The sequence below is a fragment of the Cucurbita moschata genome, unplaced genomic scaffold, assembly GCF_002738365.1.
Source record: "Cucurbita moschata cultivar Rifu unplaced genomic scaffold, Cmos_1.0 Cmo_Scf00035, whole genome shotgun sequence".
In the NCBI taxonomy this organism is placed as follows: domain Eukaryota; kingdom Viridiplantae; phylum Streptophyta; class Magnoliopsida; order Cucurbitales; family Cucurbitaceae; genus Cucurbita; species Cucurbita moschata.
The window spans coordinates 1,099,111-1,121,639 of NW_019268551.1; the positions used below are offsets into that span (position 1 = coordinate 1,099,111).

The following is a 22,529-nucleotide window of genomic DNA, read 5'->3' on the forward strand; positions in this document are numbered from 1 at the left end:
AAAAAAAAAAAAGAAAAAAAGCGCGGATTAAAATGAGAAAACGCGGCTTTTCCGGCAAAAGCGAAACCCGAAATTCACAAGAAAGCAATCTCTTTGTGGACTATAAAAGGAGGCCCTTCGCTCTTACAGCCTCAATTTTTTCAAGCTATCCAAAAAGTCGATCTCTCTCCCATTACCCGTATTTCCTTAGCCCTAACGCAACTCCGAACTCTTGGGCGCTTCGAACCGCCAATTTTTCCCTTGGATTTCATGGATTTCTGTTCCGTTTTGTGATTTTATCGCTCCGTCGTTGAAGAATCCGATCGATCTTTGCTATTTTCGTATACCGTTGGGGAGTTCCGGGATCTTGATTGCTGCTTGACGAATGGTGCTGTTTCGAGGATCCGATCTCTTGCCGTTGCTGTTTTCTGTGTTGGTCGATTTGTGAAGATAAGATTTCTGATTCTGTTGGAATTTTTTTTTTAATCTGATCGGGCTGAAGATTCTCGGTGCTTACTTTCGGTGCGGGCTTAAGGTTTTTGTTGATCTTCCTTGAGTTATTTGTGTCTCGGCGGACTCTTCGATAAAGAGGACAACTAATATTGCTCCTGCGATCTACGGAACTCCCTTGAAATCAAGAGGAGGTTCTTATCGTCCTCGGAGTTTTGACGGAATCCATTGAGAATTATTGTACTTTTGTCGGACGAGAATAGCGGGAATTTCAGCGAACGAAGTTCGTAGAAGCCCTCTTTTCGGCAGTTCGATTTGTTCCATCCCGGCTTTATTGAAGGGAAAAGTGTTTGATATTTTGTATTGTTTCATTTGTTCGAGTTAAATATAAGGGCCTTTTTTTCTGAAGGCCATCGAACCTTTTATTTTCCTCCCATCCTCCCCCCTGTTTCTTTTGCTTTTATATATTATTTTTGAAAAAAAAAGGAAAGAAGTACTATGGCAGTGTATTATAAATTTAAGAGTGCAAGAGATTATGATTCAATTGCTATGGACGGTCCTTTCATCTCCGTTGGTACTTTGAAAGAAAATTTGTTTGAATCAAAGCAGTTGGGAAGGGGCACTGATTTTGACCTTGTGGTCTCCAACGCCCAGACTAATGAAGGTGGGTTTTGGCTCCCAATTGAATTTAGCTAATTTTAATAGATACATTTGAAACGATTCTGGGTTGCGTGGTTGTTAGAAGAGTGCTACTTGCGACCACCAATTATCTCCTAAATTTTTGGAAGATTTATTTGATTTCTAGTCTAAAATTCCAGGTTTGAAGGCATTTAATTGCATAAACACTTAACTTGTGACTTTTCTGAAACTAAGAACTGTGGGAATTTCATTATGTTTTGGTTTTTAATTGAATGGTCAGTTTAACAATGTTGGATAGCTTACGAGATTATCCTTGTATTAATATCTGGAAGAATTACAATGGGGTTCTTCTGACCGTCTATGGAGATTCACATATTCTAAGTCTGGTTTTTGGATTGATATCGTTCTATTGTTTTATAGATTCTGTTATCTCCTTTGTAATTTTCAGAATATCTTGATGAAGCAATGTTGATCCCAAAGAATACTTCAGTTTTAATTCGTCGTGTTCCTGGAAGACCTCGTTTACCCATTGTTACAAAACAAGAGTACGATCTTTAACCTTTAATCAAATGGTTTTTGTATAAGTTGATGTTACATGTGTGTTTGATTTTTTTTTTATTTTATATAATTTATATCATATCATCTTCCTTAAATGAACATCCTTTCTTCTTTGTAAAATGAAGAAAAGAATGTTCATCATGCCACATGTGTTAGCAGCACCGAGTTGGTGCCCCTAGGTCCCGAGAGCATAAGCCTATAAACAAAATAAACTGCTGTACATGTAAATGCAAATCTGAAGTCAGTTTCTTATGGAGATAACTTTTGATGATTTGACTTAGTGAGGGTGTTTGGTTTTGCAGGCCAAAAGTGGAAGGTGAAATTGAAGGGACCGAACAATACAATTCAACTGTTCCAGTTTCAGATTCATCAGCTGCCCTGAGATTTGTGAGCCTTAGTCTTCATATTATGAATTTGTATTTGATTCAGATTGTATGATGTTATTGCTTCGACAATCTTTTAATTGACACATCTTTTGATCTGACAGACCGAAGATTCTGAGTGGGATGAGTTTGGTAACGATCTGTATGCAATTCCTGAAGTGCTTCCAGTTCAGCCAAGTAATCCTATTCCAGATGCACCTCCTACAAATAGAGCTGAAGAGGACAGCAAAATTAAGGCTTTAATTGATACCCCAGCCTTAGATTGGCAACAGTGAGTTACATTCTACTATTGTTGCAACTGTCAGTTGTGATGTGTTTATTTATAATTCTGATTATCAACGTGCATTTATGGATTGCAGTCAAGGTTCTGATGGCTTTGGACCCAGTAGGGGTTTTGGAAGAGGCGCCGGTGGAAGGATGGGAGGACGTGGTTTTGGTAAGGACTTATCCTCACCAATTTATATTTTATTTAATGATTCATGTGATGAACATTGGCTATATTGCTGCCATCAGCTTAAACCCAAAATGTAATAAAATCATCACTCAACTCTAATCTCTGTATCATTTGGCGATATTGTGCAGGATTTGAAAGGAAAACACCTCCACAGGGATACGTGTGTCACAGATGCAAAGTTCCTGGTGCGTTCATGTTTTTCTTAGTTAAGGCATTGTTTGTCTTAGGTATTTTCTTTTTTCATTTTCCTTACCTTCTGCGGGGATCTGAATGTATTAATTTCTGTGTCCAGGACATTTTATTCAACATTGCCCCACAAATGGGGATCCGACTTATGACATAAAAAGAGTGAAGCCTCCCACTGGGATTCCGAAGTCTATGCTGATGGCCACTCCTGATGGCTCATATGCATTGCCAAGTGGTGCTGTAGCTGTCTTGAGGCCGAATGAGTAAGATATATTTTTCAGTGTGTTTCAGTTTAATTGTGGATTTGGTCTACTCTAGTCATTCATTCATCATACCTGAACGAAACAGGGCTGCTTTTGAGAAGGAAATTGAAGGACTACCTTCGACACGTTCAGTTGGTGATTTTCCCCCTGAGCTTCACTGTCCTCTGTGCAAGGAGGTTATGAAAGATGCTGTCTTAACAAGCAAGTGTTGCTTTATGAGCTTTTGTGATAAATGTAAGACTACAATTTTGTAACTATTACTACCACGTGGTTCTTTTTACTAAATAACATCTTTTGGAGTTAAGAACTCCAGTTATTTCAAGTGTTAGTTACCGTTCAGTTAGCTTGACCCTGTTAATTACTGTGAGTTCTTAAAACATTATGCATGCCTCTCCTGCGCATACTAAAAGTTAGCTTTTTGAATGTGTAAAACGTTTGTCACAGGTATTAGGGACCATATTATCTCTAAGTCAGCATGCGCTTGTGGAGCGACCAACATTCTTGCAGATGATCTCTTGCCAAATAAGACACTCAGGGATACAATCAATCGCATTCTGGAGTCTGGTAATAGTAGTGCTGATAATGCTGGTAGTACCTTTCAGGTGCAAGGTATGTGTTTTATAGTTTTGGTCTTTCACTTGGACTGAGATTTTTCTTTGCTATATTATGACTTCTTCCGGTTGATAATTCATGTTTAGATATGGAATCTGCTCGCATTGCACAGCCAAAGGTTCCTTCCCCTACCGTATCTGCTGCTTCTAAGGGAGAAAGAAATATACAGTCAGTCAACGAAGAGACTACAATGACCAAGCAGGTAAATGAGGAAAAGGCTGTTACTTCTGGACCCCAGAGCTTAGAGAAGGCGAAGGCCACAAAAGCAGTTGACGAATCTGAAGCTACACATGAGTCGATGAGTGTGAGGGAACAAGCTTCACAAGGAAGCGCTTTAATAGTTGATGAAGAAGTACAGCAGAAGATGGCGGCTAGTGAGGCAGGTAATATTATGAGGAATAGTGCGCGTGTTTGAAATGTGTTGGTTTGCTATGGACAACTTAATTTAAAGAAGTTTCTCCACATAGTTATTTTTTGCAATCTGAGAAGTGAAATTTCTGTGGATACACCATGTTGATTTACTCTTATATTATTATAATTTGGATTGGAACTTATTATCTTTTCTTTTTTGATACAGTCAAGAAAAAGAAGAAGAAGAAAGTTCGCATGCCTGCAAATGGTATTCAAATCTGTTGCATGATGTTTTTACTCTAATATTTCTACACTCCTGGCTTTTTTTTTTTTCTTCTTTTTAATCAAGAATTTGGTTGAGTTTGCTCTAATGTCGGGGGTATTATTGTGGATGACTGACTCTCAGACGTACAATGGAAAACTTCTCAAGATCTTGCAATGGAGAACTATATGATGCCCATGGGTGGCCCAACGCCATATAATAACCCATATTGGATGGGCGCACAACCTGGTTTTGACGGATACATGTCTTCATATGCTGCTCCAATGCCGTACATGGGTGGTTATGGGTTAGGTCCCTTGGACATGCCATTTGGACCTGTCATGCCTCAGGATCCATTTGCTATGCAAAATTACATGTTTCCTGTTGCTCCGCCTCAGAGGTATGCCTTCATAGTTTATATGAAATGCAATAGTTTATTTTTTATAAGAATACGAAATGCAATGCTTAACAAGTTTTAATAGAAAAATGTTTAATGAGTTTTTTTTAATCGAATGGCAAAAGTCTCCGTGTGGTACTTGTAGTTGAAATGTAATGATAGAACTTTTTGAAGATAAGAGCAGGGAAGGGACATGGTGTCGAAGTGTCTTGAAGAGACCCCTCCCTCCTCCTTTGAAGCGTTCGTAGGAAGTGCGTTTCTTTCTTTAAAAATATTTCTTTCAAAAGCATTTCAAATGAAATATTAGTGCATTGTATTACTTCCTTTGAACTAGAGCCTTTGTAACTAGTCTACTTTGCTTATTAGCCCGTCTAGAAGCTTTTGGTAATCCTGCCTTTTTGTGTATCATACCTCTCAGTTATAATATGTACTTCTGTTTCCTAATCGACCGCTTCCATTCGTTGTGGGCTTAGCTGGATGTGCAATGCATGTACTCATTGCTAATGAGATCTACTTTGTGTTTCTTTTTGCGCACGTGACTGATTGCATGTCATCATATTGTCTGTCCCCATCCTATTTATTTTGTGTTTTTCTGCTACTTTATCAAACGAATGCTTTCACACTGTTTTGTATCATTGCTGAAGAGATTTCAATATTGTACATATTTAGGGATCTTGCGGACTTCGGCATGGGTATGAATATTGCACCTCCCGCGATGAGCCGTGAGGAATTTGAGGCTCGGAAAACTAGTTTGAGGAGGAACCATGAAAATGAGAGACGAGTTGAAAGGTAATTTGAAGCTTTATACTCCCTTTTCGTGAGAGAAAAATGTGGCAGGTTGGAGTGTGTTGTTCTGTGGGTGATCTTTGGACTCTTATTGGGTTTCGATGTGTCTCTGTAGGCTTCATTGGCTAAGCCATTTTAAGCTGTTTTGAAAATATCCTTTCAATTGTATTAGCATTGTCCATACATATGCAGTTAATCTTGAAATTGTTGATATTATGATATATCAACTAAATTTATTGTGGAACATCTTGCAGCAGGGAGCGGGAGCCACCGAAAGATCGGGAGTTCGGAAGGGAAGTGAGCAGAGGCAGTGATGTCTCTTCAATGAAACAAAAATCTGTACGTCGTGTTCATATCTGTGCAGCACTTTTAATTTTGTTTTGAATTCTTTTATGCCATCAATTGGTCAGACATTAGTAAGTTAGCAGAGGATAAGACAAGTTTTCTTCACTAAATTCTTCATCTACCTGTAAGATAAAGTGATACATTGATTGATTTACTTTGGAGCACTGTAATTTGTACCAACTTTTGTATATTAATGTTGTGCTTTTGTTGTTTACACCTTATTCTATGAGTATTTTATCTGTTCCAAGAAGTATAACATGTAAGATAAAATCGAATTCCTTATCAACCTCCGATTTTTACTATAGGTTTGTGATTGCTTCTTAGGATATGAGATAACGAACCTCTTTTTATCGATGTATTATTATCGAGTAATTATCTTCAAACGTTTTGTCTTCTTCGTTGAGAAGAGATGCACAAAAGTTTACCCCTCTCAAATTGGTTGTCTGAACCCTCTCCTTTATCATGTGCAGAAGTTTGCACCTCAAACTTCAACTGGCGAACCAAACCAGATTCGTCGCCGACCTGAGAGCTCACCCGACACTGCAAGGAATGCTGAACCACCTTGCCCGCCCCCACGCAAAAGAAAGGCAGAGCACCTTGATCATGGTATTGAAAAGGATAACAATAATGATCGTTATGACCATGGCCACCATCGCCATCGTCAACATTCCGAGTCCCAAGCAGCCTCTGAAGTCTCGGCTAAATCTGCCACCAGTGCAGCTGCAGACCGCAAGCAGAAGACGAGCGTGTTTTCTCGCATTAGCTTCCAGGAGGAAGAGACAATGAAGAAACGGAAATTGCACCCTTCAAAGGAAGCACCACCAAGCGACTCTGGTGCTTCAGCAGCACATCACAAGGTATCATCCAGTGGACACTACGATGACTACAAGGCAAAGACAGTCACAACGGCGACTGCTCGTGGTAGGAGTAGAGCCGCTTCTGTCGATTGTGAGTCGAGCGACGACGACAGGCATTTCAAGAGAAAGCCATCCAGGTACGAGCCATCCCCTCCTCCACCATCAGACTGGGATCAGGGGGAGTCAAGACATCCCAGAGGCTCAACTAGAGAGCGGGAGCGGGAGCGGGAACGGGAACGGGAACGGGAACGGGAACGGGAGCGCAAGAGTAGTAGCTACAGCAAACATAGGTAGTATCTCGAGGGGATCACGAAGAACCAAGGCACCCCGAGAACGCAGCAGCCTCTGCAAATGTAGGGTAGTTCCATGGAGATGTGCCTTGCCACAGGTTTAAACAGAACCTATATCGCTCGGCTCCCGTCATCTTCCTAGCAGTAAAACGTCGAGAAACGCTGTCGAAAGCTCCAAATTGATTTGTGTATTGGGTTTAAGTGAAAGTACAGGCATATGTGTTGAATGAGAAGCCATTGTTTTTGGGTTTCTTGCCGGATAAGACTGTCATAGAAGCTTGTACATTGTGTTCAAGCTTCTTCTTCTGTATTTGCTTGTCATAAATCTAATATTATACGAATGAAAATCACCGCTCTCAGTTTCTTTTTATTCAGTCTGAATTTTAATTTAATTTTATTTTATTCCGTTCTCGAGATAATATTTATCGGGACAATTTATACATAATTTAATTAGCTAAAATATATATCAATGATCAAAAAAAGCAACAATATATTTTCTATAAGCAATTAATCCAGACTTTTTATTTAGAGACAAACTACTAAAATTACAAATTTAAGATATTTTACAAATTTTAAAATAGACATAAATATCAAAACTCATAAACTAATCATACATATTTAACTATTTTAGCAATTGAATTAAATTAATATCACTCTTAATTAATGTTTCAATGTAAAATATTCATTTATATTTTAGTTTACTTGATTAATTAACTAATATATTAAATAATGTTAAATTTAATTTATTATCTCACATTTAATTAATTCAATATTTTAAAAAATAAAAGTTGGAGATTTCAGATAATAATTATTATAAATATTTAATATCTTAGATTTAATCTCCCACATTAATTTGAATTAAAAAAAAAAGAAATTAATTTGAATTTAAAAATAATTTTCAATCTTTTGAAGAGAAAAATGGACTCGAAGGGAAAATATATCCTCACGTTAATTTTCCCTTCTATCTGTTGTGTTTGTCTTCACCTCCAGATTTTCATTCCCTTTTTGATTTTTTTCTCACCGTCGATTCGCCGGAGCTCTGATCCGGTTCCGGAACCTGTCTTCTTCTCTCCTTCTCCTTCTCCCCTTTCTCCATTAGTGCAATTGGAATCCTCTCTCGTTCTCTTCCGTTTGCGGCATTGGCGTTGATTTGATTGAGGCTAAGGCCGGTTCTGTTCCAAGCAGAGCAACAATTGGCATCGAAGGAGCTTTGTTAATCCGTCAGGGAATGGAGGGAGGTAGCATTAGAGGATTCGATTTTTCTGGTATTCTTTTTTTCCTTTTTTTCGGTAGTGGATTTGATTGGGTTTCGTTTGTTGTTCTTGCAGTGGATTCGTTTGTGCGTTGTGAGTTCTGAGCCTTGAGGAGCTCGGAAGGTTCTGAACTTGGGAGGGAGGAAGGGAGATGGTCCTCATTCGGAGAGTTTCGTCGACTTTCCCTCGAGTTTTTGCGTTTGCGAATAGGTCCTTGTGTTCTTTGAATTCTCCGGGCGAGTCCTTGGATTTACCGACCTCTTCCTCTTTCACTCATGGAATCCATGTCTTCCATTGTCCTGTAAGTAATCCTTCGATTGCTGACTAAGTTAGACTGCTTCGACTCTGTGTTCTATTCTAATACACATGTCTCTATTATCGGATATAAAGACGAAGGATAGATTGCTTGTGCGATTTATACTGGTTTTGTGATAGGATGCCATGGGAATCGTTGCTAAGCTATCGGAATGTATAGCTTCCAGAGGGGGAAACATACTCGGCGCCGATATTTTTGTCCCTGAAAACAAGAACGTCTTCTATTCCAGAAGGTAATCTATGGTTTCTTTTGCTTATGGTGGTCTCTGAATAAATCATTTCATATTGTTGTACTATGTAACTGCCCTTTTCTTATTCTGTGCTTTCAAAGGGTTTTATAGATCATATGAATATAAACATAAGGAAGGAGGCCAAGCCCCAGCTAATAAATAAATCACTCAATTGACACATAGAGTTTTGATAATGTAATTGTTGAAAGGAGAGACAAGTTTACACAAAAAAATAGTCAGTAGATTCAAAAGAGACGCCATCTAGAAATTGTTCCAAGGGTTATCTTTGTTGTTAAAGATCCTGTTAAATGATGTCTCTATCTTATTATGGGCTTTTGTTGAATTAAACAAAAAGAAAATATGATCCATCCAGAACCTATCAAGGGGGTTTGTATTTTTGCTATAGATTAAAGAAAGAGGTCTGTTATAGTCTTGACATCTGCAAAGTCAAATCTCAAGTCAAGGTGTTAGCGCTTTAGAAAGATTGCTGGGCATTGAGGCTTGACTAAGAATCTCGAAAGGGCTTTTGAAGCTTACTCTGCTACAGCGAACTGTTAGGTTAGTAGGGTGCCCCGGTTTGGAGGCTTGAAGGACTTTGCGCCATGATGAGGGTATCAAAGCCAATGGTTCGGCCATGCCATGGCTAGTGGGAAAAAAAACCATAGGCTAGTGTTGCGAAGAGGCTGGGAGCAGTCTCATTTTTCGGCCACAGTATACTTAGCCCCTTAATTTTGTAATCTAATTTACGCAATTACATATAAGGCTAAATCGATCTACTCAACAATTGTCGCATTCAAAGTAAAAGATGTTCTTTTATTTTGTTTGGTGTCTGCCTAGGAGACGTGGATACAAATGAAAGGATAATGATTATTACAGGTTTAATATATGAACTTTACGTTTGATTAACTCCTTGTTAAGCAACATGTTCCATGACCTTGTGGTGAGTCAAGAAAGACATCCATGCTCATATTTCATTTTCTACTATATTTTTTCTTGTATCTCTATAAGCCGTGTCCTCCTTTTATTGTATATCAGGATTACTCATAATTTTCAAGAGTGAAATTTGATCTTGTGTTCCTGGCTGTTACTGAGGACTTGCATCAGTAACTGCAATATTATACTGACATAATTGCTGCTTTCTGGGATGTTATTGAAGACTTGCATTAGTAACTACAATTTGAGAGGAACATGATTTTACTTTGTTTTTTCCTTTCTGGGAACAGTGGAAGTTCTTGCATACTTGATACTCTTAAAAAGCGTTGTTATTGTTGTTTTCTGGGAACAGTGGAAGTTCTTGCATATATGAAAAGCATGCCTAAAAAGCTACCAAGCATTTCTCGCGAAGTTTAGAACATTATAACTGCTCTTCTTTGGTATCCATGGAAGTCTTAAGAGTGGTTGATGAGAGAACATTTCTAGTCTTGTGTTCAAGAATGTAATTCATGACTTGCATTTGTAACTTGAAATAAAAGAGTATTCCGATTGTACACATACTGCTCCCTAGTGGGATTATGTATGCTACGCTGTGAACCTGTTTTTGTCTGTAAAAACTAGTACATTTTTTAGTTTTATGGCCATTAACTTGGCTGTGATGAATATCCTTTTGAACTTTATTATATCTTCAAGGAAGCAATTTGGATTTCTCTTGTGCACTATGCTGAAAGCGAAAACTCAGCTTGAACCACCACCCGTGTCTGACTTTCGTTTTATGTGCAGCCAGTTTCTTTTTGATCCTTGTAAATGGCCTAGGATGCAAATGGATGAAGACTTCCTTAAGATTTCCAAAACATTTAACGCTTGGAAATCTGTTGTCCGAGTACCAGATCAAGACCCCAAGTATAAGATTGCAATTCTTGCTTCAAAACAGGTATACATATACCGGTCAATTTCATGTCAATCTTTTTTGTTTGCATGGATATTTGAGATTAACTTACTTTTCCCATTGCAGGATCATTGTCTGGTTGACTTACTTCATCACTGGCAAGGAGGGAAACTTCCAGTGGAAATAACTTGTGTTATAAGGTCAATTTTCCGAAACTTGCTTCTTTAATTTGTTTCGAAGTACCGTGACCTTTCTTCTCAATCCACTTGTTTCAGTAATCACGATAGAGCCCCCAACACCCACGTGATGCGATTTCTTGAAAGGCATGGTATTGCTTATCATTATTTGCACACATACAATGATAATAAAAGAGAAGGAGAGATATTGGAATTGGTGAAGAATACTGATTTTTTAGTACTCGCCAGGTATATGCAGGTAAATTGGATCATAATACTTATGCATTCGTACCAGCTGAATTCTTTTGAAAAAAATTAGTTAATTATGAAGTTCCAAATTATGTTCTTCATGAAATCCGAGATCTACAAAGTCAATGGATGTTGTCTTGTTGAAAAGTAAAGTAAATCTTAATTCAATTTCTTAGTGTTAACTGATTCATTGAGCAATTCAATACCTAATCCTGGCCGTTATCAAATTTCTTCTGCAGGTATTGTCTGGTAGTTTCTTGAGGAGCTACAGAAATGATGTGATTAACATCCACCATGGTCTTCTGCCTTCATTCAAGGGTAGTAATCCTTCAAAACAGGCAAGTTACACAAGCCATCAATCCCCCCTCCCCAACTCCCATTTTGTTTATCTTTTCTGCAACTGTCTATGCATCTTTAATCTGTTGGATTTCATTGACAGGCGTTTAATGCTGGCGTGAAGTTAATTGGTGCTACAAGCCATTTTGTGACAGAAGAACTCGATGCTGGACCAATCATTGAACAGATGGTATCTTTTAGATTGTTTGATGCAACTAATCTGCATGTTGTATATTTCCTTGTTCTTTATCTCTGAACATAGCCTGCTCCTCTACTTCTTTTTTCTTTTTATAAATTCTTGGGTGTTTAATTCTTGTTCTTTATTTTTGAACCATGCCTCTCCTCTCCTCCTCTCCTCCTCTACCCTTCTTTTTTTCTTTTTATAAATTCTTGGATGTTTAATCAAGTCATTCTTAACCCTTGTTTTTCTAAAAAACTATTAAATACGCAGTCCACGGATTGTCCATACAAACATGTTGGTTGCCATTTCTTTTCATTAATATAACCACCAAGTTTTTGTTCAAAATTATCAGGTTGAGAGGGTTTCCCACAGAGATAATTTGCAGAGTTTTGTGCAGAAGTCAGAGACCTTAGAAAAGCAATGTCTAACGAACGCAATTAAATCATACTGTGAGCTGCGCGTTTTGCCATACGAGGAAAACAGAACTGTCGTTTTTTAAGAGGAAAAGGATGCATCCATTTGAAGTATGTCAAGTACATTTCTTCTTCTGCTCATTTGATTTTTCAATTAACATACTCTTTTTGGCATATTTTATACGTTGAATTCAATTTCAATTTATATATACCTTATACCTCTACCTTGATTTGTTTCAAATCAACTTGCAAGTTAAAAAAAATAAGTGGATTTATCTTTTTAACTCCGTTTAGACTAATTTGGAGCTTGATGGTGTGAAGAATATATTATGTATTATCTTGTCTACTCTTTTGAATGTTCGCACAAAGAGTGTAGAGACCCAACTTTTTTTTTTTTTTAAAAAAATTTAGAGACTAAAGTCGTTACTATACTGCATGTCAAAAGTTGTTGAAATCGAAGATGAACACAGCTCCCTTTGGGCTATGTGCAACTTAGATAGAGATTTCTAGTGTTTTTGTAGGGTCGATGACTCATTTCTTTGACACTTTCACATGCCACTTAGTTATGCAGACGATACATCAAGGGCAGTGAAGCCCATCTATAAGCATCTACATCAATGTACTCCAAAAATTTAAAAATTCAAACTTGTTTAGGACTGGCTTTTCCCTTCTTTACTAGAATGTCTAAACTCTTTCATTGCACGGAGAAAAACTTATGTGCTTGAACCTGTCTTTTAGATGTGATTTAAACGTCTATCAAACCATCAATATGGAGACGATATATGATATCGAAATCTTATTGAATGTGAAGTGTCCTCTGTAAACATTGTCAAACCATCGATGTAAACCATCACAAGTATTTTTTGCCATTATCAATGCTGATATAACATGAACTCTAACTATCTTCTTTAGTTATAATTCTCTTTCTCTACATAATATTCTCTTAATTTGGCCTCTGTTTTTTTCAATATCGATGTCTGTTCTAACATAAGTTTTTATTCATTTGCTCCATCCTAATATCATAAGTTTTCATGTTTAGTGAACTAGACTATAATTAAGATTTGAGCCTAATATTCCATTAATATTGTGAACTCTTTGGAAGACTGTATGGTGAGCATTCTTATTTGTGGGAATGCCATTGATTTGTAAGAGGGACTCGCTCATCTAGACACGGTTTACAAATTAATCTCTTACTAAAGTAATTACTTGTGCTAAATTCTTTAAGCATTTCTTAACCATCCTATACTAAAGTAATTATTTGTGTTAAATTTTGATGATTATTGTCGTTGAAAGAAGATTTGAGTTTGATTACATTGATTAGAGATCTATTAAACATTTGAAATCATTTTGAACTCAAACTTACAGGTTCAAAAACTAAATGGTGTAATTTTGTTTGATTCAGAATATCTTCAACGGCTCGAGAGGAGAGACATTAATATTCTGGTTGCAGCTCGAGGACGTGGCTTATTTTGTAAGGAGTAGCATGCTTGTCAATTTCCAAGTACAATTATAAATTGGGCATGCTCAAAAAGTAATTACTCGTGGTCCAGAATTACTATTGGGTAAGGAAGAAAATAACATTTCATTTTCAAAGGTCAATGTTGCTTAGAAATAATGATGAATCAAAGTAAAATCATGTCCCTTTTTTTGGTTGAGATGAGATTAGATTCTTTTGGATATGATTATTAAGTTCATTAGCAGTTTGTTTAATTTGGATTAGCAAATAATTGATGCCCAAATAATATGACTTTAGATAAAAAGAAATTATTACAAGTAAGGAGAGTTCTTTTTTCTTTTCTTTTCCTTTTTACTTTATCATTGAAATGTAATCTATTGAATCATTCAAATCTTATGGGATAGATTAACAACATAGCTCTTAACTTTTTCTCTCCTCTAGAAGTCTTTTGATTAACAAAATAAAGTACCTTTGAGGCATCATTTTAGTTAGTTTGCGTTGAATTTTACTACTAACCAATTCCTTTAAATATTCGTTTCCGATGTCAAAATATTAAAAGAAAAAAGATTTCAACTCCAAGATTTGTATTATAATGCTCTACGTCTTGGATTTAGAAAGGATTTAGGGTCTGGATTAGACAGGATTTAGGATCTGGATTAGACAGTTGATGTTCGTAGCATTCTTTGTGCTTCTCGTTTATTCGGGTGTTACATGTCCACTATCTTTCACCTTGGTTCATCCTTAAACCACATCTTACTAGGAGGGATTTCGCTTTGATACCATTTGTAATGTCACATACTCAGGATTTAGACTAGAATTTGAAATCTGGATTCAACACTGAAAAAGTCTCAACATTCTCTCGTGAGATGTCAATTCAACATTGAAAAAGTCTCAACATTCTCCGTGAGATGATGTGACATCCCACATTGATTGGAGAGGGGAACAAAACATTCCTTATAAAGGTGTGCAAACCTTTCCATAGTAGACGCGTTTTAAAATCGTGAGGTTGCAAACGATATGTAACGGGTCAAAGCATACAATATCTACTAGCAGTAGGCTTGAGCTGTTACACATGAACATGTTACTTGCTTGCTTGAACTTCTTATAAGGTGAATACTGTTCCAACAAACCAACACAGTTTCTTTTAACATGCTTTGTTTTCGTTGATATACTTTCTCGATAAATTTTCAGAAGGTCACCCAACATAAAATTATTCCAAATCAAACACGCTCTGTTATATCCTCATGACCACTCTCATTCAGATGTGGTCTCGTTCATTCTTGTACCATATTTTACTCAGATATCACATATATACTTCTTTTCCTAAATCGTAGTTATATATATCGTACATCAATCTTAATCTTTCATATGGATGTAAATATATCGCTCTCTCTTAATAATCCACACACAATTATTTAATAATCATGGAAGGTTAGCTATAATATCGATCATGGCAGTTACTTTCAATCTAACCACGAATCGATCACTTTTCATGTTATTTTGCAAAGAGACAAGAACGGGGAGAAAAAGTAAAAAGTAATTAGGGTTTATCAAGAATGTGTTTTTATAGTGAACTAGGAAAAGTAGGGTAACTTTTATTACTAATATAAGAGATTTACTCAGTTCATTCATATACCACTCATTTAGATGTCACGTAATTATTACAATAAGATTTCAAAAGTTAAAATATAGAAATAATACTCGACAACTACATTCAATGCACGAGTTGAGTGCAATACAACTAATCCTATCATCATACCATCATTTTCCCGAATAGGTCAAGACGTTTTTCTCTTCTTTTTTTCTTAAAGATATCAAATTATGATCAAGGTAACCGGTATTCAAACAAACCCCTATAAAAAAAATACAAACATTTAATCTCTTAAATTATGTCGAATCATGAAATAATATAATTTTTTTTTTGTTATAAACAAATAACTTCAACTATGTTCCAAAGTTGATGTTCATATGATCAAATAATCCGACTCACTAAAACTACCTAATCAAAACCATAAAAGTTAAGTTGTGTTAGATTTTTTTCGGTTTGGGTTAGGCTGAATTTTTGTAAAATTGAAAATTCAGTTCGGTTTGTGAGTTGATATCTTTAAAAAGGTTAAAAATAATTAACGTTTGTAACTGAGGTTAGTAGCGTTGTGATTTGTAAATGTTTGATATTTGAATTTTATGATATTTTAGTTATTAATATAACATGTATCGCAGATAAATAGAACTTTTTCAACCGAGGTTGGGTTGGGTTGGGTTGTGAACTTGTAACAACCCAGCCTCACCATTAACATATATTGTCCGCTTTTGTCTCTTAAGTATCACCGTCAGTCTCATGGTTTTAAAACGCGTCTACGAGGGAGAGGTTTTCACACTTTTATAAGGAATGCTTCATTCTCCTCTCAACCGATGTGGGATCTCACAATCCACCTCTCTTGAGGGCTTAACGTTCCCGCTGGTGCATCGCTCGATATCTGACTCTGATACCATTTGCAATAGCTCAAGCCCACCACTAGTAGATATTATCCGCTTTTGCCCGTTACGTATCGTTATCAACCTAACAATTTTAAAACGTGTCTGTTAGAGAATTTTTCACACCCTCATAAAGAATGTTTCGTTCTCCTCTCCAACCAAGTTGTTTGAGTCACTAACCTAACCATCACGAAACTTCCAACCCAACCTTTTACACCCCTACACGAAAGAACGGAAACTACCGAGTTCAAGAACTACGACGTACAATGCTCGTGTTAAATGCAATCCAGCTAACCCTAGCATCATAATTAAAATGACAGCAAAGAATAGCATAAGAAAAAAATGGTACCATTTTTGAGGTGAAAAGCTAGAACATAGGTCGGTCACTGTTCCATCTCATCCTTGTCTTCCAAGATTTCAACTCTTTGGTCCCAATGGCCATACATTAAAGTTAAAATTAAAATTATTTATTTAAAATAAAATAAAATAAATAAATAAATGAGATGGGTCCATACAAGGAAAAACCAATGGCTGACCAAACATGCTTAGTCTTTGTCAAAATTTAAAACAAAAATTGATGTTTTCATAAAAAAAATATATAAACCCAATAATAGTTTTGATATGAAATAATTTTTTTTGGGTCTTTTATAGGTTTCTAAATGTAAAGTTTTGAAATAGGATCGAGAGGGATTAAAAGGACGAGTGGGAGTGAAAACGAGACATAGCTGAGCTGAAGATGACTTTGGTTTGTCCCATTTTCATCGACATTGACTTTTAGTCAACATCATCTTTGTCTTGTCACGTTTTTTTTTTTTAGACTTTATAATGTTCGTATTTCTTGTTTTCCATTTCGTATATATATTTATCCAATTGTAATAACCTGACTTCTAGGAGTGTTCGTGGGTTAGGTTGGATCGGGTTGAGACATTTTGTAGACCAAACCCAATTGTACGAGTTAGTAAATTTTTTCAACTCAAACCATTCTTATCAAGCATTGAATCCACAAATTCAACTCAATTTGAGTATATATTTTAAAAATTATCTTCCAAATAGTTACAAAATAAAATAAAATAAATATATGTATATATAACTGTATCATAATAAAAAAATGACATGGATTGAGAGAGTTCATGTCTTGATAACCCAGATCAATGAGATGAGCAACACATGGGTCGGTCTCGATAGGCATATCTAAGCAAGCCAAGATAACTGAGTTGTCCTGAGACATGGGATGCCATTATGATGTATGGGTCGTGTTATTGAGAACTAAGATGATAATTGAGATGCGACATTGTACACGAGAGATCTTGGTCTAGAGTAGAGGCAAGGTCAAGCTTGACGCAATATCTACCACTCAAAAGTGTGAGTAGATATGAAAATATTATTACTCAACGAAAGACTACAGATTTAAGAATAAGAAAAAGAATTGGGATCGAATGTTCAATCTTCATTCATATTCACAACCTTTAAATAGAATACAAGATACTAAATAATATCTACAAAGAAAATATAAACTAACTAAATCCTGATAATAAAATAAAATATACTCCTAACTAAATCCTAACTAGTATATTGTTCAAAATTACTAATATCATATATTTCATAACTAATTCAAACTAAAATGAGTTGCACTAAATTCTGACAAAGCTGGATGACTTGACCTAGTGTAGAGGTAAGTTGACGCAAACGATTGAACATGCACGCACGGACGTCGTGTGTGGCCGATCAAGCTTAGACTCCACACAAGTTGTGTTTAGTTGGTGAAAGAGAATCTCGCTCAAGGTCCGACGAACCCGCAAAAACAAACAAAAAAATATGAATGGGGCTTGAGTTCCTTTTAAAGCTTGTTATGAGCGTGTCAAGATGAGATGCTGCACGACTAAAATTAGCGAAAAAAACTTAAAAAATCTCAACCTTTTCTGAACAAAGGGCAACCCCTTCGTTGTTCTTCGCATGCTTTTGATACCTCAATCTCTTATTTCAACTAACCCTTATCTCCCTTGACCAAACAAAAAGATACCCATTGCCCTTTATTAATTCTTCTACATATTAACTTTAACAAAGATCAAAGATTTCACTCTTTGAATATGAAAAGAGACCCTTTATTGATTATTATTCTTACTTTTGTTCTATCCAATTGAATAAAAGAACAATTTCATAAACTTTATTTTTCGTATATTATGGCTTCAATAATGATATCGTTAATTCGGAGAAGTATAATGTGATATTCCACATTGGTTGGGGAGGAGAACGAAACACCGCTTTCCTTAGCAGACACGTTTTAAAGTCTTGAGGGAAACCTCGAAAGGGAAAGCTCAAAGAGGACAATATCTACTAGCGGTGGACTTAGGCTGTTACATAAGTGTTATCTCGTAATATCATAAAGGATGGTTAGAGGCTAGAATAGTTTTCACGGACAACGATTAGGTAAAAACGAGACTTTTGATTGAGAGAAGATTATGTAAACCGTCTCATAATCACCACTTATCTGAAACAATATACTATTGTTCTACTGTCGTTACATCAGCTCGACGTTTGTTATGGAGAGAGATCTATTGATAAAGACGTATACTATACCGATCCATGCCAAGATTCGAATAAGAATTCGAAATCTAGTTCCGACACTTGTGGGTCTTAACATTCACTTAAATCTCGTGCGACATTGTGAGATCCCATAGGGGAATGAAACATTCTTTATAAGCGTGTGGAAACCTCTTACAAACAAACACGTTTTAAAACCTTGAGGGGAATCCCAGAAGAAAAAACTCAAAGAGGACATTATATGTTAGTGACATCCCCGTCTTCACTTCTTCAAACCTATTTTTTTTTCGCTTCTTCCAAAATTTTCAGGAGGCCACCCAACCTAGAATTGTTCCAAACAAAACCCACTTAAATTTGGAGTTCCTATAATTAAGCCACCGAAAACAGTATGCACTTTGTTGATATAAGTAGTAACTTCGAATTCTTTTAAGTTTTTCTTAGCAATTCAATTCTCAGGATCGCTCTTCTTTGAATATGGTCACAGTTCATTCATATACTATTTCTTTACTCGGGTGTTACATATACTATTTGTAGTGACTATTCTACTTAGAATCACGTGTTCTTGATTAGCTGACACTATATTCCGTTTTGATTAAGTAACTATAACAAAACAATTATAGCATGAGACTACGATCACTTTTATATAATAAACGAGATTTAAAAGAAGAAAAATAAAATTGAAAAAGTAGAACCTAAATAAAATAATGTCTAAACCTAAAATTTGAAATTCATATGAAATTAGTAAATCATAGACACTTAGATACATCTACATAAGAATAATAATAATAATAATAAAGACAATTTAATGAAAAAGATAATAATAATAATAATAATAATTAATATTATTATTATGATTATTTTGGTGAATCTCCTAGAAGAGAAGTGGGATTAGTCAATTTCCAAAAATATTATCTTTATTATTATTTTGATTTTTTTTTCCTTCTAAATTCCGTTGGGTTGGGTCGGGTTTGTTTAAACCCAATTTTAATTATTCAAGTATAAAAATTTTCAACCCGAGCAATCGTTGTTAAAGAATGAACACAATCCAACTATAAATTTCTGGGTTGTGTTGGGTTGATTAAGCTCGTTCAAGTGGTTTATTCAAAATTTTGTTTTTAATAGAGGTGAAAGGTTAGTTCCTAAAACTTTTATTTATTTATTTTAAATTTTTTTATAGAAAATTATTTTTAAAAGTTGATTTTTTTTTTGGTAAAACTAAATAAGAATAGAATAAATATGTATATATATAATTATGTCATAAAACTCAACTCAACCCAATCATAATTCAACCTAAAATTATAGGTTGAGTTGGGTTGATCATGTTTTTTGAGTCATCGAATTTTTTGAACACCTCTAATCTTGATAACACCTCTTAAGATCAGAATCGTCAAACATTTACTAATTAAATTATATCAGAATCGTCAAACACTTACTAATTAAATTATATCAGAATCAAAATCGTCATCAGATTTTTTTATCAAGTTTTCAGTAAATTAACGTCTGATTTTTCTCTCTCTCTTACATTTACTAATAATCTTCTTACTATCCAAAATCGTCAATCAGAAAGGGTGATGGCAACCGGTAAAAAAAACAGAGGGCTATACGTGCTGGAGCGCGACAACTCTACCTTTTATTTCGGTCTTTGGTAACAAATCTTTACCTGCTTCATATGATTTATGGCATACTTGCCAAGTAATGTGAATTATTATGTTATTTTTTTTTTTAAATAAAAAGAAAGAATAATAAATTAAAATAATATATTTACTTTTAATAAAAGGACAAATATGGTAAGTCTAAGGAAAATATTTAGATATGCCTCTAATAAACGATTAAATATCTTTGACAAATAACACCTCGTAAAATCAAATACTAATATATATATATATATACACACACGTACGTGCTATAAGAAAGAACACAATAGATTAGAAGCTTAATTTGGTTGGATAAAGTTTGTCTATGTTGTTCCCCATGCAATGGGATTTTGCTATTATTGCTTTTAAGGATAAAAAACCGAACATATAAAAACATTTTAGTTTGGTGCTTTGTCAATTCTATGGCTAACCATAATTGATATCACTCCACTAATCAACACATTAAAGCCCTAAAAAATGCCACCATACTTCCTTTTTCTTTATTCATATCATTTAAAAAAAACCAACTATTAATTATACCAATTTCTCGATCTTCAACGGATATCGACGCATGCACGGTGTCGAATCGCGCAGCTCTCTGTACCCATTTCTCTCCTCTTCTTCATTCAAGTCCTTCTATCGAAGTTCGATATTGTTCGCTTTGACCTGTTACGTATGGCTGTCAGCCTCACAGTTTAGACCTGGGCTGTTACAAATGGTATCAGAGTCAGGGCGGTGTGCCAACAAGGACGTTGGGCTCCTAAGGGGGGCGAAGAAGGGAAAGAAACACCCCTCTCTAATACACGTTTTTAAAACCGTAAAACTGACGATAATACGTAATAAACTAAAACAGACATCATATACCGTTTAAAATTCTATTTTGGTGAAGTGAAAACGTGGGTGTAGATAGATATTTGATGCTTTATGGGTGTGAAAAGAAATTATTCTATTCTACATATAATTATGTCTTTGACACTTGGATTTCTCAACTTTATTTACTTTCCTTTAATCTCAATGTCTTATCTTTTTACTGTTACCTTAAAACCCACTTTTTTCCCTAAAAAAATTTCTTAATCTTGCCATGATGACCCATAATGACGTTTGACTCGTAAAGAATAAAACTCGAGCGTAAGTCAAATAGTTAAGATATATTGTAACGACTCGACTTTTTTAATATCTATCAAGAAGACTGATATTAAAATCATACCAATAAGTATATAATGGAAGCTACGATGCGATCTTTCACGTATTTTGAATATGCTATCTAAAAGTTCTAAGCTTTATAGCTCTTCAGCTTCGATACCTATGTGTTACTCGCCATACAAGCTCAAGTACTGTCCGAGTAAGAAGAGTAGCACAAATGAGTACAAAAATATACTAAGCTAGTAGCTCACTTATACGCTTATGATTATAAACTAATCTTACTCATAATCAATCATTTTCTCGTTAATTAGTCAACGTGGGGTTCCAACGATCTTCGACATTATCCATTTCTAATGATTTCAATGGCTAATTACTCGATCACATACGTGTAATCAACACAAGGTCATTTACTGTTTGTACCGACTTCATTTCTCTTTGGTATGAACTAAATGACTATGAATCAACACTTAATTGTTAAATCTTTTATGTTTAGTTTTAGACTAATTTTTGGGTTAAATTCATTTGGCTTCAAGAACGACGTACATCTAGACCCGTTAAGTCACAATCAAGGCCCAACGACGATTAAGTATCAAGAATCCACAATTTTGGTATATTTAAATACTATAGTTCTGTAAATGAGCTGTTGTTTACTGAATATTTTTATACTCGTTTATGCTACTCTTTTCTTTTTAGATGGTATATGAGTGTCTATGGCTTGTGACAAAGACGTTTCAAAGCAATGAGGCTACAAAAAGAATTTGACCTAAATTGTACGCTACGTTCTAGTAGTCGATGTTCACATTGACCTAATTTTTCGTCTGCGATAATTGTTGTAGCATTTAAAAGCTAATAGGGAAAGTATTTTTTTTAATCCACATTTTTAAAATGCTACCCCTAGTCTCTCAATAGTGTCTCGACTTTTCCTATACGTAAGCACATTTAAATATTCGGTTCGTTGAATTGGACCTAAGCAATTTGAATAGAGTTCATAACTCAAGGGTCGGGTTGAGTTGTCGAGTTGTTCTATTTTTTTAATTATTTAAAAAAAAAAAATTATACTTATATATCATACATGTTACATTAATAACTAAAATCTCCCGTAGTTCAAACATTTACAAACTAAAACACATCACTAAAATCGTTACCAACGATAAATATTCTTAATATTTTTAAAAGTTGGGTTGAGTTGTAACCCTATTTTTGGGTTCGTCACATTGTTCGATCAAAAAAATGTCAACTCGTAACTTAACGGAATTTGTCCCGTTTTCAAAAAATTCAACCTAACCAAAACAGAAAAAAGGAAAAGAAAAGAAAAAACTAACCCAACCCCACTCAGCTTTTTTCGGTTTGGGTTGAGTTGGATAGTTTGTATTGGTCGGGTTATCGAGTTATATGAATACTCTTAACTGAACCCGTAACTGAACCGAATTTGTCCGGTTTTCAAAAAATTGAACCCAACCAAAAACAAAAAAAAAAAAAAAAAAAAAAAAAAA

The 22,529-nt window shown here is 35.3% G+C and overlaps 2 protein-coding genes and 1 long non-coding RNA gene across 8 annotated transcripts in view; 2 read left to right on the forward strand and 1 right to left on the reverse strand.

The window, feature by feature from the left end:
- The first annotated feature begins 118 nt into the window (after positions 1-118).
- On the forward strand, positions 119-7,172 carry LOC111431053 (E3 ubiquitin ligase PQT3-like). Of its 4 annotated transcripts, none has more exons than XM_023067554.1 (16): positions 119-1,093; positions 1,517-1,613; positions 1,929-2,013; positions 2,114-2,280; positions 2,369-2,445; positions 2,592-2,648; positions 2,756-2,912; positions 2,998-3,146; positions 3,357-3,521; positions 3,611-3,907; positions 4,102-4,143; positions 4,282-4,537; positions 5,204-5,323; positions 5,575-5,659; positions 6,136-6,741; positions 6,772-7,172. In XM_023067554.1, the coding sequence occupies exons 1-16, from the start codon at positions 928-930 to the stop codon at positions 6,814-6,816; spliced, it is 2,571 nt and encodes an 856-aa protein (XP_022923322.1). In that variant the 5' UTR covers positions 119-927; the 3' UTR covers positions 6,817-7,172. The 4 variants fall into 4 exon arrangements, with proteins under 4 accessions (XP_022923322.1, XP_022923325.1, XP_022923326.1 ...); XM_023067557.1 differs by having other exon boundaries at positions 6,778-7,172; XM_023067558.1 differs by having other exon boundaries at positions 6,136-6,735.
- LOC111431055 overlaps positions 5,320-22,529 on the reverse strand; it is a 19,827-nt gene continuing 2,617 nt past the window's right edge. The window contains exons 2-3 of the long non-coding RNA XR_002708431.1: positions 18,065-18,069; positions 5,320-5,398 (exon numbers count right to left, since the gene is read on the reverse strand). This is a non-coding gene — a long non-coding RNA (uncharacterized LOC111431055). The remainder of the gene's footprint in view (positions 5,399-18,064; positions 18,070-22,529) is intronic.
- LOC111431054 (formyltetrahydrofolate deformylase 1, mitochondrial-like) lies at positions 7,752-13,564 on the forward strand. 3 transcript variants are annotated; one of them, XM_023067562.1, is made up of 10 exons: positions 7,752-8,050; positions 8,141-8,366; positions 8,501-8,613; positions 10,327-10,477; positions 10,559-10,632; positions 10,708-10,867; positions 11,097-11,195; positions 11,297-11,383; positions 11,727-11,907; positions 13,190-13,564. In XM_023067562.1, exons 2-9 carry the CDS (start codon positions 8,217-8,219, stop codon positions 11,871-11,873), a joined length of 981 nt encoding a protein of 326 aa, XP_022923330.1. In that variant the 5' UTR covers positions 7,752-8,050; positions 8,141-8,216; the 3' UTR covers positions 11,874-11,907; positions 13,190-13,564. The 3 variants fall into 3 exon arrangements, with proteins under 3 accessions (XP_022923330.1, XP_022923329.1, XP_022923327.1); XM_023067561.1 differs by having other exon boundaries at positions 7,753-8,047; positions 8,139-8,366; positions 11,727-11,898; XM_023067559.1 differs by having other exon boundaries at positions 7,754-8,050; positions 11,727-11,898.